The sequence below is a fragment of the Wyeomyia smithii genome, chromosome 3, assembly GCF_029784165.1.
Source record: "Wyeomyia smithii strain HCP4-BCI-WySm-NY-G18 chromosome 3, ASM2978416v1, whole genome shotgun sequence".
NCBI classification, from domain to species: domain Eukaryota; kingdom Metazoa; phylum Arthropoda; class Insecta; order Diptera; family Culicidae; genus Wyeomyia; species Wyeomyia smithii.
Window position 1 is genome coordinate 160163814 of NC_073696.1, and position 18430 is coordinate 160182243.

Sequence of the window (18430 nt, forward strand, 5' to 3'; positions counted from 1 at the left end):
AAATTTATGCGCCATCAAAATATTACGGGCTTACAAAAATGATCTCATTGTTAGCAAAAATGAATTGGATTGCTTCAGCTCAGTTTTTCAGAAAAAAAACCTAAATTAAACCACCTAGCGGTCAGACCCAGCCTTTTTCATTCAAACTTTTATTTGTTTGTTTGTCAGTCTGATCCATATTGGCTCGAAAGCTACCGAACCGATCGACGCGAAAATTTGTATGTAGGGGTTTTTGGTGCCGATAAAGGTTCCTTTGATAGTTTGAGACCCCTCCCTCTTCTGGAAGGGAGGGGTCCCATACAAATTAAACATAAATTTCTGCACAACTCAAATACAAACCAAGCAAGTGAAACCGAATTTGGCATGTGGATGTTTTAAGGGGTAACAAATATATCCATAATAGTTGGACCCCCTTGTTTTTCTGGAAGTGGAAATGAAACACAAATTTCTGCACATCTCGAGAGCTAACCAACTAAATGGAACCATTTTTTTCCTGTGTGGGCTCATCACTGCGACCAGAGATTAGATCTATTGTGATATTGCCCAAGTGTTTTCTGTACTCCACACTTCATATTATTGACAGTATCACTATTGAAGTAAGTGATACGCTTATCATTCATATCCGTGCTTATGTGTAAGTTTTACCTTTCCGCTCCAAGCTTACTATTCTACTATACCGAGCCTCTGTCCCTCCCAACAAAATCGCGTAATTATAATTCCCTGGAGAGAACTTTCATTCGTTACTCACACCAGTTTTATTATAACAGGGACTTTTTTTTGTTAGAAGGAGTGTCAGCAGAGGTACTGTAGAATTCAGATTGAAGGAAAGGTACTTAGTGGGAAGCCTGAGAATAAACCAATGCTAAAGTCTTTTGGCAACCAAATGGCCTGATTCTACTAAGATTCGAACCCTCGACCACCCGCTTATCAAGGCGGACACTGTAACCTTGCGGCTACGGAGCTCCCCGGAACCATATTTGGCAGGTGAATGTTTTTAGTAGAAACAAATTTGTTCCATAATCGACCACAGGCAACATTTTGGATTGTAAGATGGCAACTTCCGGTTTCTGTAAAATAGCCAAAAATGGCCAATTTCCACCCAATATAATAATATCCGGATCTAGAATGACACACAGTAGCTAAAATCGATCGAAATTATCTTCAAATGCCATTATGAAATCCAAAATGGCAACTTCCGGTTTCGGAAAAACAGCGGCAAACGACCAAATATCAATCAATATGGGTATTTCCGGAACCGTAATGATGGACTAAAGCCAAAAATCGACTTCAGACAACAATTGTAAGATGGCAACTTCCGGTTTCTGGTAAACAGCCTGAAATGGACGATTCCCATTAAATATGAGTATCTCCGGAACCAAAAAGATGGACAGAAGCTAAATATTATTCACAGACACAATCTTGAATTTCAAGATGGTGACTTCCGGTGTCTGGCAAACAGACGAAAATGACCAAATACCATTGAATATGAATGTTTTTGGAACCAGAATTACGCCCAGATGACAGAAGTTGTTTTCACAGGCAATTTCGAAGTCCAAAATGACGCTTTTAGGTTTCTGAAAAACAACCCAAAGTGACCCAAAACCACCCAATATGAGTATCTCCGGAGCCAGAATGTTACACGAAGCTAAAAATTGACCTCAGACACCATTATGAATTGTAGGATGGCAACTTCTCGTTTCTGGAAAACAGCCAAAGATGGCCGATTCCCGTCTAACATGAGTATCTCCGGATCTAGAATGATACACAGCAGCTAAAATCGACCACAGACACCATTTTGGATTCTAGGTTGGCGACTTCCGGTTTCTGGGAAACAGCCGAAAATGATCGAATAACACCCTATATGGGTGTTTCTCCAACAAGAATGACGCTCAGAGGCCAGAAATTATTTTAAATACCATTTTGAAATCCAAGATGGCGACTTCCGGTTTGTGAAAAACTGACCTCAGGCACCATTTTAAATAGCTAAAAGGCAACTTCTAGGAAACAGTCGAAAATGACCGAATAATACTCAATATGGATATTTCCGTAATCGAGATGATGCATAGAAACCAAACATTGACCCTGGACACCGTTTTTAATGTAAAGACGACCACTTTTTGTTTCTGTAAAACAACAATATGGGTATTTCCGGTGTCAAATTGATGCCAGAAAATCTGCTGAAAATGACCGAATACCACCATATATGAATATATTCAGAATTAAGGCGATGTATAGAAGCCAAAAGTCGAGGATGTTGTCATTTCGATAAAACCAATCATTTCAAATGATTTGTTATTTGACTTTGATCATATCCTATTACCAATTCGTCGTGCATTTGCAGCATCGCAAGCAATCAATGAATTTGGAACGTTCAAATAGTACGATACCACATTTAAATTATGTTGAGGCCACATATATCGATCAAAGCAGGTATAGTTTTCAATAGTCTTTAAATTTCCTTTCTTTCCATAACTGTTGAGCTACATATCAAATTGTTATGAAGTTTGTTATTTGTAAATTTGAGAGATGACTCTTTCGTATGACACTAGTTATGTTCAAATAAGTCATGTAATCTTTGAGATAATATACTTTCGTTGTTTTATAAACAATTTTATACATAACGGTTGCTTAAATTCAATTATAATCAAATGAAATAGGAACGTATAGGGTAGCCAAAATTTGAAACCACGTGTTCAATCATAATTCATCAGTCAACCCTTAACTAGCCCGCTCATCTGATAATAATATTGATCAAATCGGTTGTGTAGTTTCAGAGATAATGAAGTTTCGTGATTTTCACATTTCGGTACATTACAGACGGAGTTACAGTTCGATTACAGTAAAATTCAATAGGGTGTTATGAGGCAGCTAGACCTTTTATTTGACACTAATTTTGTGGAAATCGGGTTAGCCATCTCTGAGAAAAGTGAGTGAGTCCAAGTAGTCTTCGGAATATGTTCCTTTTCATAGCTGGATTTCACATTTTTAAACATAACAGGCAAAGTAATAGTCCGATTGCAAAACAAATCACTAGGGTCTTTTGGGGCAACTAGACCTTCCATTTGACACTGATTTTATGAAAATCGGTTCAGCCATCTCTGAGAAACATTAGTGAGAATTAACAGTCTTCAGAACACGTTTCTTTTCATAACTTTTGAACCACATGTTCAATCTTCAAAAAATTCAAAAGTTAAAGGTATTTTAGGTAGCCCGTTGATTTGAAACCAATTTTGTTCAAATCGGTTGTGCAGTTTTTGAGATAATGATGTTTCATGATTTTTACATTTTGATACATAACCTCTAATCTAAAAATCCGATTACAATGAAATTTGATAGGGCATTATAGGGCAATAAGACCTTTCATTTGCAATTAATTTAATGAAAATCGGTCCAGCCATCTCTGAGAAAAGTGTATGAGAATAAAAATCTGCACATACACACACACATATACACACACACATACAGAAAATGCTCAGCTCGTCGAGCTGAGTCGAGTGATATATGCCATTTGGCCCTTTGGAGCACTTTTATACTTTCGGTTTTGCTAGTGATTGCTATACCTTTCCAGGAGAAAGGCAAAAATCTAGCCGTGTTCTTCAATACAGAGATAAATCAAAACAACTTTGGATATTCAATTTATTTGTTAGTCAGACGACGATTCGATTTTCGTTTCAAGATTATAAAAAGTTTCAAAAATATCAATATGGCGTGGTTGGTAATTAGTTGGTATCAATCGTAGCCGCAATGAGCCTAGTTCAATGATTAATATGTTGTAAGGTGATCGCTAAGTATTCTTTTCCTAGATAGGCAAGCTGTTCCCATTCAGATAGGGTAGCTAGTGCGTGCTAGTTGCAAAAATCTACTCTCTGGGACTTAGTCATTTTTTCAATTGTGGAAGGCGGAGTTTAAAATTTTTAGAATTCATCATTTGAAATTGATCACTAGTCTCTTGAAATAGCTTGTATAATGATATACACTATAACTAGCATCGAATACATTATGTTTCATTAGGGTGGTTCATTTATTCGACATAGGGTGTTTCATAATATTGTACAAAAATGAGTATAAAATGAAAGAAAAAAAACACTTTTCACTGAATACCAATAGAAAAATTCCTGAAACTATAATATTTGTTATATCATTGTCGTTAGGGTGGCAATGTTGAATTGGAAGAATTATATGTAAAATAGCAAGATATTACAAAACAAATTTACAAAATGTATCAAATAACTACTCTGTGCAAAAAAAATTATCTCAACCAAAATTAAGATTGTGTCTCGCGAAAATGTTGAATGCTTTCATGTCATTTGCAAAATCACACACGGGAGGTACACTGTTGCGCAATCAGACCGTCTCATTGCAAATCACTTTGGAAGACAAATCCAAGGTTTCTGGCACTTTCTGACCTTTCGATGCTTTGACCGTTCAATTCAACTTCAGGCGTTGGCGGAACTAACCCACCCGCTCTGCGACGTCGGCTTGTGATGAACAGTGCTTTACTTTTAGCTGGATTCACGTGTAGTTCATTTCGTCGCGACCAGTCTGCTACTCGTTCAAGATCCGCATTCACCATCCTGACTAAATTGCGCGCGCAGGGTCCAAGTTGGTTAACGTAGAGTTGTACATCGTCAGCGTAAATTTGAATGGAACAGTACTTCAGAACGGTTGGAAGGTCGTTGATATGGCAGCGAAACAGAAGTGGGCCGAGCACTGAGCCTTGAGGGACACCGGACGGAACTTCGACACTGCCGGAGCAACGATCGCCACAAAGAACTGTTTGCCTATGCCCACGCAGGTATGAATTCATCAGACTTACGGCAGCAGATGAGAAGTTGAACTGTGTACTCAGCTTGTTTAATAATTTGCTGTGCGGGATTGTATCGAATGCTTTTGAGAAATCGAGCAATAGCAGTATTCCAGAACCTTTTTTGTCTACAATTGCACCTAAATCGTCGTACACGCGAAAAGCTGCGATTTTAATGCTCTGTCCTTAACGAAAACCAGCTTGACATTCTGTGAGCAAGTCATTAGCTTCAATATAAGAATTCATTTGGTGTTTGAAAAGCTTCTCAAAAACTTTCGACAACGCAAAGTATACTGATAGGGCGCAGATTTTCGACGTTGTTCAAGTGTGCCTTTTTCTTTAACCCTTTCCCGCTCATGGTGACTCTAGAGCACCAAGAATTATAATCATCATATCTTGACATAAAATAGTTTGTTGTGCTTACGATTGTTCCATAAACTTTTATATGCTGCCTCAGAGCATCACTGGGCATTTTCTTCAAAATACTACAGTTCACAGTAATTTTAGTTAGTCTACAAAGTGTTCAGCTTGAATTTTCTCGTGGAGCCATAAATTTTAATGATAAACCTTGTGAGCGGGAGAGGGTTAACGGTAGAATTTTGGCATGCTTCCAAGAATCAGGGAAGGTCGAAGTTTCGATACACATGTTGAAAAGGTGCGTTATATGTTGCACAGCTAACGGAAGAATAATCTTGATGAACCTTATCGGTAAACCGTCCATTCCAACAGCGTTCGAGTTGATGTCCCAGATGGCATTAACAACTTCCCAGTACCGCACAGAATGAAAACTAAAATTATATGGTGACGCTGGTGCTGATCTTGGTATTGGACTTCGTTGATGTGTACTGTTTGAAAAATTTGCTGAGAACGTGCGATTCACGTAATCTAGGTCGAAACCACAAGCCCCCGACTGTTTGTCCTCTCCAACTCCAAGACTCTTTACCCGCTGCCATAGGATTTTTGACGGGGTTCTGCTGTCCAAGAATGTATTCAAATATTGCTGTTTGGCTTGTGCAATCTTCATGTTGGCCCGATTCCTCAGCACCTTGTACTGCTGCCGCTTAACGTCTTTTAAATGTATTGGAGCTTGCAACCAATCCTTATACGCCAAGTCTCGTTCGAGCAGAGATTGTCGGACACTTCCGGTGAACCATGGATTGTGACATCGACGACTGTTACTGACACGCTCAGGGATGCTCGAATCGTGCACCCGTTTCATGTGCGAGTTGAAAAATACCATGGAATCGTTTGGGTTTTCCATCTCATAAAACTGGTTCCAGGGGATAGACAGAATTGCGTTTTCCAGAATATGTGGGTCAAAGTTTACATAGTCATGATAAGTACGCTGATTTGAGGGCCGTGTAATGTCGAAGTCGGCAGACGCAAATATTAAATCGTGCTGTGACAACCCAGGAAAGCTGACCTGTCCAAACCGTAAAACCTTCTCGTTACAGTTGGTTATAAAAAGATCTAACTGCGAGCACCCTTCATAATGGAAGAATGTTGGCTCATTACTAACAGATGACAGGGAAAAAGAACGAAGTATCGAGTTGAAAAGCATACGTTTAGTGCAAGGCCGAAGTAGGTCAGTATTAAAGTCACCTACAAGAAACACGTTTTCGTAGCAAACTGCTAAACTTGCCAACTTCTCAGCTAAAAAAGACGAGCAGTCATTTTCTGGGGGATTGTAGATCCCCATTAGTAATATCCTATGACGATTTACTCGAAACTCCATCGCTAAACATTCAGTTTTGTCCGTTGAGTCCGTAGTAAGCGTTGAACCAAAAACTTTAGAGCAGTCTAGATGCTCCTGATAGTAAACGGCGATACCACCACAACGTTTATATAAGCGGTCATTTCTAATAACGGAGTAACCAGGTACACCGATACTGCGATCGCTTGTCTTGGAATTTAGCCATGACTCAGTGAAACAAGCAATTTCAACCTTTTAATCAATCAAGAAGTTTCGAACCTCATCGAGTTTGCTACTATTTCGCGCACAAAGACTTTGGGTGTTTCCGTGACAGATGTTTAATTTTCCTGGAAAAAGAGCAGCATTAACCACGGCTCTCGGGATGCTCGTGGAGGTGTGGTTGTGTGACGGTGGCATCAAGTATAGTATGGGAAGCAATTTCTTGAGGGCTGCATTTTTACGGAGGAGCAGAAAACAAATATCTCTGACTTTAATTCAATTTACAATAATAAAAACATACAATGTCAACATTACTTCAAATAAAGTGAACGGAAAGTATAGTTACTGAAATATATCCAGTTCGTCCTCGGCCTGTATGATGATGGGAGGTCCGCCCGCTGTAGCCTTGATGTAAACGATTCCTTCCTTTGTGTAAACCGATTCCAGCTTGCCAGTCTTCTTTATGTGTAGAGCTGCAGACTTTAACTTGCGTGCTTCGATAGACAGGTTCGATCAGAGTCTAGTCCGATAATCCTCAGCTTGAGATCTCGCTTCCGCAAGTACGCACTGTAGAACTCGTCCGTGCTGCCTTCAGTGCAAACTCAACAACAATGAGGCCGTCGCTGTCCGTTTTGCCACCGGATTTCATACGTGAACGTGCCCATTGGCTGAAACTTTGCATAAACGTTTTTATAGGCAAAAGATGCCATGTTGTGCTATTGGTTTAATATTTTGAAACACAACTCATTTTTGAAAAGCTATTGAAAATGCTATTTTGAATAGGTATTGATGATTACAAATATTTTTAGAGCCAACACGGTTCGTTTGCGCGGTGTGACGCATTCGGCAAAGTTGTAGATAATATTTTTGTTTTTCAAAAACAAATATACACTCTAAAAACAAATCATTAATTTTTTGAAGAAAAAAAATAAAAGAAAGTTATGAATTAATTATCCAAAACAGCCCAATTAAAAAAACTGATTTCTGAATAAAAACTACGAAAGTTTACCTGAACAACGAAACCGGCCATGGAGAAATTAGAAAAGAAAGTTATATTTTTTTTAATTTAATTTTTTTTCACAGGATACATTTTCTTTTGGAAGAACAAAGTTATTATTTACAACTTTGCCAGATACACTATGCCAATCAAATAAACCGTTTTGATTGTAGAAATATCCTTAATTCCTCATAGAGTGCTCTATTGGAAATTAAAACTATGTCTACAGTCGAAACGGCATAGTATCTTCGGCAAAGTTGTGAATAATATTTTGTCCTTCCAAAAAAAAGCCTTTAAAAAAAATTGAAAATATATTTCTTTCTTTTTTTCAAAATATATTTCTTTTTTTTCAAAAAAAATTTTTTTTTTTCAAAAAATTATAACTTATTTTTCTTGATTTCTGAAAGATCGGACTGGTTTCATTGTTTTGGAAATCTTTTGTAGGTTTTATTAAAAAAATCAAGTTTTTAAAAATTGAGCCCTTTTGAAAAATTAATTTTTAATTTTTCTTAAATTAAATAATCAAATAAATTTTTAAGTGTAATTTTTTTGGAAAGACGGAATTATTATCTACAACTTTGTCGAAGACGTCACACCAATAAAACGAACCGAAGTGCTTTTATTAATTTTATACTCATTTTTCACAATATTATGAACCACCCTATGCCGAATAAATGAACCACCCTGACGAAACATAATGTATTCGATGCTAGTTATAGTGTATATCATTATACAAGCTATTTCAAGAGACTAGTGATCAATTTCAAATGATAAATTCTAATTATTTTGACCTCCGCCAACCACAATTGAAAAACCGATCAAGTCCCAGAGAGTAGAATTTTGCAAAGAAAAAAATTTTCAGATGACCCCAATTCTCGACGTTTCATGCATTTTTAAGTCATTTGCAATCAAAAAAAAAATTTCGAACACCGAAATTTCACGTAATTGGGTGTACCTGGCTACTATTTACGGTATTCGGAGCTTGATGCCAAGCTTAAAAGCATGGCTAAAGCAAAACAAACGCGGATATTGGCGTCGGTTCGTGAACGAGACGTCGAGGGAGACATCGATGACCACTCTTTGGAACACAGCCCAAAGAATGCAGAATCGCGCAACGGTCACCGAAAGCGAGGAGTCTTCAAGTCGATGGATATTTGATTTTGCCAGGAAAGTATGTCCGAACTCTGTTCCTGAGCAAAACATTGCTCGCGATGCGTCTCCGGGCCACGACGCGATAGAATCACCTTTTACGATGGCAGAATTTTCAGTTGCCCTCCTGTCCTGTAACTATAACGCGCCTGGATTAGATAGAATCAAATTCAACTTGTTGAAGAATCTTCCCGGCAATGCCAAGAGGCGCTTGTTGAACTTGTTCAATAAGTTCCTGGAGCAAAACATTGTACCGCAGGATTGGAGGCAAGTGAAGGTGATCCATTTATTTATTTTTTTTATTTCGTCAAGCAAATTTAGACTACAGTTATAATAATAAAATGTTTTTTTATACTCTATACATTATTTCCATCTATCCAAAAACCGCCATCCAAAAACCAGGTAAACCAGCTTCTGATCACAACTCTTATAGGCCGACTGCAATGCTATCCTGTAAACGGAAATTGATGGAAAAAATGATATTAAGTCGCTTAGACCACTGGGTCGAATCAAATGGTCTACTATCAGATACTCAGTTTGGCTTCCGCCGTGCCAAAGGGACGAATGATTGTCTTGCGTTGCTTTCAACAGATATTCAGCTGGCATATGCTCGCAAAGAACAAATGGCGTCTGCGTTCTTGGACATTAAGGGGGCTTTTGATTCCGTTTCTATTGACATTCTTTCGGGCAAACTTCACCGACAAGGATTTTCTCCAATTTTGAACAATTTTTTGCACAATTTTTTGTCCGAAGAGCATATGCATTTTACGCATGGCGATTTGGCAACTTTTCGATTTAGCTACATGGGTCTTCCCCAGGGCTCATGTTTAAGCCCCCTTCTTTACAATTATTAAAGTAAATGACATCGACGAATTTCTGGCAAATTCATGCACGATAAGACAACTTGCGGACGACAGCGTGGTTTCTGTTACAGGAGCCAAAGCTGCCGATTTGCAAGGACCATTGCAAGATACCTTGAACAATTTGTCTGCTTGGGCTCTACAGCTAGGTATCGAATTCTCTCCGGAGAAGACTGAGATAGTAGTTTTTTCTAGGAAGCATGAGCCTGCTCAGCTCCAGCTACAAATAATGGGTTAAACGATTTCTCAGGTTTTGGTACACAAGTATCTTGGTGTCTGGTTCGACTCTTAAGGCACTTGGGGTTGTCCCATTAGGTATCTGATGAAAAAAGCTAACAAAGAGTGAATTTTCTTCGTACAATAACCGGATCATGGTAGAGAGCCCACCCAGGAGACCTTATAAGGCTTTACCAAACAACGATATTGTCTGTAATTGAATACGGGTGTTTCTGCTTCCGCTCCGCAACAAACACACATTTAATCAAACTGGAGCGAATACAATATCGCTGTTTGCGTATCGCTTTAGGTTGCATGCAGTCGACCCATACGATGAGTCTGGAGGTCTTAGCTGGAGTTCTACTATTGAAAAACCGCTTCTGGAGCCTGTCTTCTCGTATTCTTATCAAATGTGAGATCTTGAACATTTGATCAAACTGGAGCGAATACAATATCGCTTTTTGCGTATCGCTTTAGGTTGCATGCAGTCGACTCATACGATGAGTCTGGAGGTCTTAGCTGGAGTTCTACTATTGAAAAACCGCTTCTGGAGTCTTCTCGTATTCTTATCAAATGTGAGGTCTTGAACCGTCCTGTGATTGAAAATTTTGAAAGGTTAATCGAACTTAATTCTCAAACCCGTTTTATGTCATTGTATTTCAATTAGGGTTTGCAATATTCCCGGGAATCGATTTCCCGGGAAACGGGAATAAAAAATCTCATTTCCCGGGTATTCCCGGGAACCGGGAACAGACAATTGTTTTAGCAAAATGATTTTTAATGTAGTTGATCAGTAAAAGGTAATAAAAAATTGTTTAAATTTCATTCTCAATTCGCATGAAAAACAAATGAAATACAAAACATATTCAAGTTAACATCGAAAATTCGTGATCGATTTTTGTGGTATATTTTTGCAGAAGAGGAAAATTAAAGGGCATCATGTCGTCAAACAATCGCTTCAGATCCGTTGACAATTTTCTGTTAAGCTCAAAAATTTTATTTCCTTCTGTAAAACTTTGCTCAAGTCTGCTGAATCTCCGCTGATGTTCGATTTCTAGAATACTTTCAAATCACCGATTACAGCTTTTGCTACACCTAATTGAAAACTGGTGTCCAATTCTTTCAGTTTGTTGAAGAGAAAACTTAGTGTTAGGCAGGCATTGGACGCGGAAAACATTTGCTACGGCCTTTTTTAGCAAAATGTTTTTTACACTACAGTAAATATTTACTGTTTACTTGAGCGGTGGCAAACCTATTCGCTACTTTTTTTTTTCATTTAAATATATTTGCTATGCTATTGTGATTTTTTTAAATAAACTGCGTTTTAAATCTAGTTTTCATTGACAGAACAACATTTCAAACCCTTTTGGAGTTTAAATCATTATTGATTAGAACGTAAGATTTCGAGGAAGAATTTTGGTTAATTAACTACGTTATTTCGTTATTTTGCCGTTAGGTGGTTTTCTGTGACCGAGACAAACCGGAAGGAAACGATAGAATACTAAATAATCAGTTCAATACGAGTCAAAAAAAGTCAGTCTTAGAGCATTTGAAGGCTTACTAATTGACATGCAAAGATGATTTTTACGTTGAAATACTATACTGACTTTAAGTTTTATAAAATGATTTATTTCAGGTCGCACCAGTTTGACGTATTTAATTTTATTGCAATATTGCATAAGAAACTATAGTGAATCATGCAAAATTTTTCGCGGAACTCGTATCCTGGGATCCCGGGAATCAATATTTTTGTTCCCGGGATCCGGGAATCCCGGGAAAAGCTATTTCCCGGGAAATCGTTCCCGGGATTGCAAACCCTAATTTCAATCACATGTCACAAAATATTAACCCTTCTCCGAATATTCCAAACAGTGTCAAATTATTAAATGCTTCTGATTCTACTGTGTTTAACGATACATCTATGATAGAAGAAACTCGTGGAATCCCGGATCATTTACGCGTGCAGCAGATCCCCAAAATTTTTTCCAATAAATATCGAAACATCAACTGCGACAATATGTTCTACACTGACGGATCACTTCTCGATGGGTCCACTGGCTTCGGTATCTTCAATAACAATTTAACCGTCTCCCATAAGCTCGATAATCCTTCTTCTGTTTACATCGCAGAATTAGCTGCAATTCAGTACACCCTAGAGATTATCGAAAAAATGCGCATGGACCATTATTTCATCTTAACGGACACTCTCAGTTCCGTTGAGGCTCTCCGATCGATGAAAGATGTTAAGCACTCTCCGTATTTCCTGAGGAAAATACGGGAACATCTGAGTGCTTTATCCGAAAAATCGTTTCAGATTACCTTAGCGTGGGTCCCTTCTCACTGCTCTATACCGAGCAAGGAGAAAGCGGACTCTTTGGCTAAGGTGGGCGCAACAAACGGTGACATTTATGAAAGACCAGTTGCTTTCAATGAATTTTTCACACTTGTACTTTAGAATACGATCATCAGTTGGCAAAATTCATGGAATTAAGGGTAACTGGGAAGGTGGTTACATTCCATAGTCCTCAAGGTATCGACGAACCCGTGGTTCAAGGGGTTGGATGTAGGTCGGCATTTCATTTGCGTGATGTCCCGGCTTATGTCCAATCACTATAAATTTGACGCGCATCTCCGTCGTGTTGGGCTCGGGGAAAGTGGTATCTGTGCCTGTGGTGAAGGTTATGACGACATAGAGCACGTTGTTTGGTTATGCACTGTACACCGTGACGCCAGGTCTAAATTAATAGCTTCCCTGCAGGCCGAAGGTAGGCAGCCGGCTGTTCCTGTTCGTGATGTCTTGGCGAGCCGTGACCTACCCTACATGTCCCTTATATACGTTTTCCTGAAATCCATCCCCGCCCCAGTCTAGTCCTATTCCCTTCCGCCTACATCCATTCAAACGACAAGAACACTTTAAGACCCCGGATCTGGAAACGCCCGAGAGAGACAACCCAATATGCCAGTCCGTAATATCTTGGCCCAGTAGCGGAACATATTACATTTGCTGCTTACCTATGGCAATGGGATAACCATCAAACAACAAACCAGTGCTTTTAATGCAAAACATTCTAGCTTTAAATTAGATTTAGGTTCAGCTCGTAGTCGACAGCGAAGATAAAAAATTTGCTTTTAGTTATTAAGATACTTTAGAAAGTAAGCTACCAGATAATGGGCGTCGTTAAACATTAATTTGTATTTGTGTCGTGTCAAATAAATTATAGATGAAGAAAAACAAAAAATTATCAATAAGTTCCGACAAAAATCGTTGCAATCCTCAATCACAACGATTAGCTCACTTTATAGTCGATAAGATAAGTGTGAGATTAGATCAAGGTTTAATTTCAAATTAATTTTTTCTTTCGCTTGACAAGTAGGTTTAGAATTTTCCTACAATTATATTCACTTAACTGCGGAAACCAATCTTTTAATGAAATAAAATTTGAAATATATGTAATAGTGTTGATATGTCACAGTTTGTGGCAGAACATGCAATATAAATTCTGAGTAAATATTAGTAAATAATTAACTTAATCACAAAACATCAACCCCCCCCCTACCCTATTAAAAAAGGGTGCTTACCTTACACAGTGCAACTCCAGTATCCAATCTGTCCATGAAGTTAGACACATTGATGTGTAATTCTGGATACATGATGTTAAGCCATTCTGCTAGATCTTCTCGCATAGCATATAAATATTCCTCGCTAGATTTAAATGGGCGGAATGACCGTGCCTCGAGCAAAGCGGAAGACATTGTGTTTTTGCGCAAAGTTGTCACAATCAATTTATTACGTTAATAAGGCACTCTTGTTTAATTTTCGAACAAATCGTCTATGGCACTATTTGTTTTGGACAACAGCAGAATCGTTCATTCCAATCTACAAAAAAAAAAGAAATATAACATTAAACATGATGCTCGATCACATTATGATAAACATAAGAGTGATTTCAGTTCAAAAAGTCCAGCAAGAAAACAAATTTTGTACCATGTTAAGTTTCTACTGAAATAAAATAAAAACGAAAAGGGAATGGGTGGAAGAGAGGTAAGAGCCTTTCGTATGATTTAGAAATTAAAAACTATCAAAAACCTTAAAAACTGAACAAATTAAATCATATGAATAATATCCCCCGGACATTCCAACCGGACAAGCAGCGACTTTCACTAAAATTAGTCATATACGTTATTTTGTTTACCTAATTTCTACTTTTATTTGCTTTCACATGATATACCGTTTTGACTGTGAAGAAAAAAAAATATACCGTTTTGACTCACACTTCGAACACTTTACAATAAAATTCGAATTACTATTATAGCTAGTGTAATAAAAAGTATGATTATTTTATACCATTTTGTTCCTTGAAATGTCCTGCACCCTGTGATGCATAGCTCCCTACAGTACGGCCGCTTCCAGATAATCAGCAGGCGTTGGAAAAGGTGAGAGTCGGTATTCAGACCGTCTATCTCTTAGCGATTACATTGAAGTGCTCGGAATTTGAATCACAGTCGAATTTTGTATTCTCCTTTTTTTATGTACATAAGATGACTAAATCTATACAAATGACTCTTAATTGCAACAACAATAAAATAACCAACATGCAAAACTTTCAAGATTGATGAGAAATTTCATTTCTCGTTGATTTTTTAGTGCAAAAAGTTACACCATAGCTTAAGTGTTCGAAATTCGATGCAGTACGGTACACTGAATAGTTCAATTTGTTCCGGTTTTTATTTTCCACAAATTCGTTAAACATATTTTTTTTAGAATCAGTTTCAAAGGTTTATACGAATCAAACAAACCGCTTAAGGTTTATACAATTCAAGCAAACCGTTTAAGGTTTATACGAATCAAACAAACCGTTCCGGCTAATTTTTTTCTTTTTTTTTTTTAATTTTTAACTTTTTTGTTTGTTATTCCTCCATGATCGGATAGCCAGCAACGCTCAGCTAATCTTTAAAGTTTTTAATAAAAAATTATTTTTGTTTTCAAAAGAGGTTATTGGGATAACCTTATTTTTTTTTAACTTATTTGCTAAAATACGACGCGGGTGATTGTCCGAAGGGTTGACTTCTTGGTCGTGGGCTTGCTCGAATACATTTGTAACATTTTCTGATTAGACTGCAAATTTCTCGCCTTTCGTATATCAGCCAAAATTCATTTTGTTTCGGCTTAGCAGTCTCAATAAAAACAGCGCTGATCTCTATGGGGTCATCGCCAACGTTTCGATCCGGTGTCCAATGGCCACCAAAACGAAGATCATGAAATCCAACAACTCCGGGGAAAGACAGCAATGATCGATCACTGCATCCAGTACAACCACCGCTTCGACCTTAACACGCCAGCCATCCTCGACAGTGCCTACAAATCACAAGTTCTGCAAGTGTTGGAGATGTGCCACATCGCAACTACAACCAACACGGTCAACCATCGGACTGACACCGACAACCTAAGCTGTGCGTACGCAAATCTCTTACTCTCGATCAAAGATCGAAGAGAGATGAGGAATGCGTCGTCAAAAAAGAGTAGAACCGAACACACAACTTTAAATAACACCCCCCCAACACAAACACAAACACAACCCCCCATCGTACACCATCTTTTTGTGGGAAACAGTTGAACCCAAATAGCAGCCGCTAATTAGCAAAATAAAACAATTGTATTAAAGTGTTAGAGTAAATTTAAAAAAGTGAGAATAGAACTAGAATAGATGTTTCAGACGCAGTGCAATTCCCCCCTTTCGAACCTGACTTCCACACGTAGGATATTTTCTGTAACTGTACAAGCTGATTAGTGTCGAGTGAGTTCTTTCTGTTTTGTTGTTAGCTAAATGTAATTTATGTTCAATTTTCTATGTTTTTTTATGTAATGGAATAAAAATTTTTAAAATAGGCCCTGATGAAGATCCCAACCAACCGGATCGAAACGTTGGCGATGACCCCATAGAGATCAGCGCTGTTTTTATTGAGACTGCTAAGCCGAAACAAAATCAAATTTAGTGTCACAGTCGAATCCCCGTATAAAAAAAGCCAAAATTCATCTCGTATGTAAAATAGTGTTGTAGAGATTCCACCATGTAGCAGTTTGCGAAGGCGGTAAGCGATTATTAGTTATGAAAACAAGACGACACCTTGGTGAAATCATGACTTCACAGAATACATTTCCTTTCATAAATTCAGCCAGTCACCAACACGAATTATTCCATTCTCGTCCAAGGATGAATTCAATAGCTGCAATTGAGAGTGCTTGAGCACCGGAACTCTTTTATCAATTGTTTAATTTCTTATTGTTACGTTTGAATTTTTCTGCATTGATACATTGATAATATGATTTGTTTTAGGATGAAAATCGAGTAACCATGGGGTTTGACTTTGCTGCCATAGCATTGGCTTTTCTATAAGTTGGCAGGGAAATCTGTAAACAGACACCTAAGAAGAGAACAGGGTGTGGGGATGAAACTAGGTGAGTGATGCTCCCTACACACCTACTCAGCCTGTTCCGGACCCACTAAGGCCTCTAGTCTCCAGCTCTAGTCTCCAGCTCTAATATTTCCGGGACGACGATTACGTCGGGGAGTGGCTTTTGTTCTTGATGTACCTTTTTAACTCTTATGACTTACTAGCTAACTAGCAATCAACTACCACTGGCGTGTTGGTAGTTGCCCCGCTACGTACAAAATGTGGTCATGCGAAGAAGACTTGCTCTCTTCCACATCCACGCACAAAGGACCCATGGGGGATGATGCAGCATGGGACCTGTACATATTATGCCTGAAGCAACCGTGGCCTGATAGGAACTGTGTCCAGTAAATGTTCACTCATCCATGGTGTCTTTCGACCCAACCGGATACCTCTGGAGTAATTTGGTGCGTACATCTACCCTTCGCAGAATTAGACTATTCCAGCTGCCATCGAGACATCGAGAATGATTTTCTGGTTCCACGTATCAGGCCAAGTTTTAGATGGTTCGGCCAATTAAGCTGATTCTTCGAACCAATGCACTATTTCTTTAGGGAATAAAACTCCAGAGAACAAATCCGCAAAATGAAACACGTGTTCCTTCTGAGTTAGTAGTTGTTTTGTGAATTTCGGATACGCGACTTACCTCGTGAGTTTTCCAGGTGTGGCCAAGTGTGCCTCCAGCCAACGCAAAACCACATTTGAATTCGACAAACAAAAAACCTTTTGCTCTTATATCATGAATTCACGACATTTTCAAATATGGCAGCATATATATCTAGTCGAGCTATAGTCGTATGTTTCATTGGAGACTAGCTGACCCGAAAAAATTCGTCCCGCCCTTACCTTACCTTACCAGACAGTCCCAAGCCGTGGTGTGCCCTCTGCTGTACGTAAGAGTCGGCTCCATTCCACTCGGTCCATGGCTGCAGTTCGCCAGCTCTGCAGTCTGCGTAGGGTCCGCAGGTCGTCTTCCACCTGATCGATCCACCTTGCCCGCTGTGCACCGCTCCGTCTCGTCCCTGACGGATTGGTTTCAAGAACCATTTTTACCGGGCTGTCGTCTGACATCCTTACAACATGCCCAGCCCACCGCAACCTGCCTATCCTAGGGGTGTGGACGATATATGGCTCCCCAAGCAGCTCCTGCAGTTCGTGGTTCATTCGCCTTCTCCACACTCCGTTTTCCATCTGCAATCCACCGAAGATGGTACGCAACATTTTCCGCTCGAAGACCGCAAGGGCGCGTTGGTCCTTCACAAGCATAGTCCATGTCTCATGCCCGTAGAGGACTACCGGTCTGATCAGCGTCTTGTAGATGGTTAACTTGGTGCGGCGACGAATTCTACTCGATCGGAGCGTCCTCCGGAGACCAAAGTATGCACGATTTGCTACCATAATGCGCCGTTGAATTTCTCTGTTATTATCGTTGTCGGCAGTTACCAGTGAGCCCAGATACACGAACTCATCAACCAACTCGATTTCATTATCACCAATTTGAACTCGAGGTGGAAGGTTAGCACTGTCCTCTCGTGAATCCCTTCCTTTCATGTCATTCGTCTTCGATGCATTGATGACCAGTCCAATCCGTTTGGTTCCAGCCTTTAGTCCGATGTACGTATCCGCTATCTTCACAAAGGTTCGAGCCACAATGTCGATATCGTCGGCGAAACCAAACAGTTGAACCGACTTTTGGAATATCGTGCCACTCGTGTTAATCCCCGCTCTTCAAATGACACCTTCCAGGGCAATGTTAAACAGTAGGCAAGAGAGGCCATCACCTTGCCTTAGACCTCTTCGGGTTTCGAAGGGGCTCGAGAGTGCCCCCGAAACTCGAGCTACACGCTTTGACCAACCGTGTCAGTTTGTCCGGAAATCTGTAGCCGTGCATAATTTGCCATAGGTTGTCCCGATCGATTGTGTCGTACGCCTATTTAAAATTGATGAACAAATGATGTGTGGGCACGTTATATTCGCGGCATTTCTGCAAAACGTGGTGGCGCGGACACCCATAAATCCCGCCTGGTAGTGCCCACGAA

General features: G+C 39.2%; 1 protein-coding gene across 25 annotated transcripts in view; it reads right to left on the minus strand.

The window, feature by feature from the left end:
• Positions 1-18430, minus strand: part of LOC129732737 (GAS2-like protein pickled eggs) — a 1144034-nt gene that overhangs the window by 1062356 nt on the left and 63248 nt on the right. For all 25 annotated transcript variants that reach the window (XM_055693913.1, XM_055693917.1, XM_055693914.1 and 22 more), the window contains exon 2: positions 13518-13815. In XM_055693913.1, the coding sequence (XP_055549888.1) occupies positions 13518-13691 (174 nt within the window). In that variant the 5' untranslated portion in view covers positions 13692-13815. The remainder of the gene's footprint in view (positions 1-13517; positions 13816-18430) is intronic.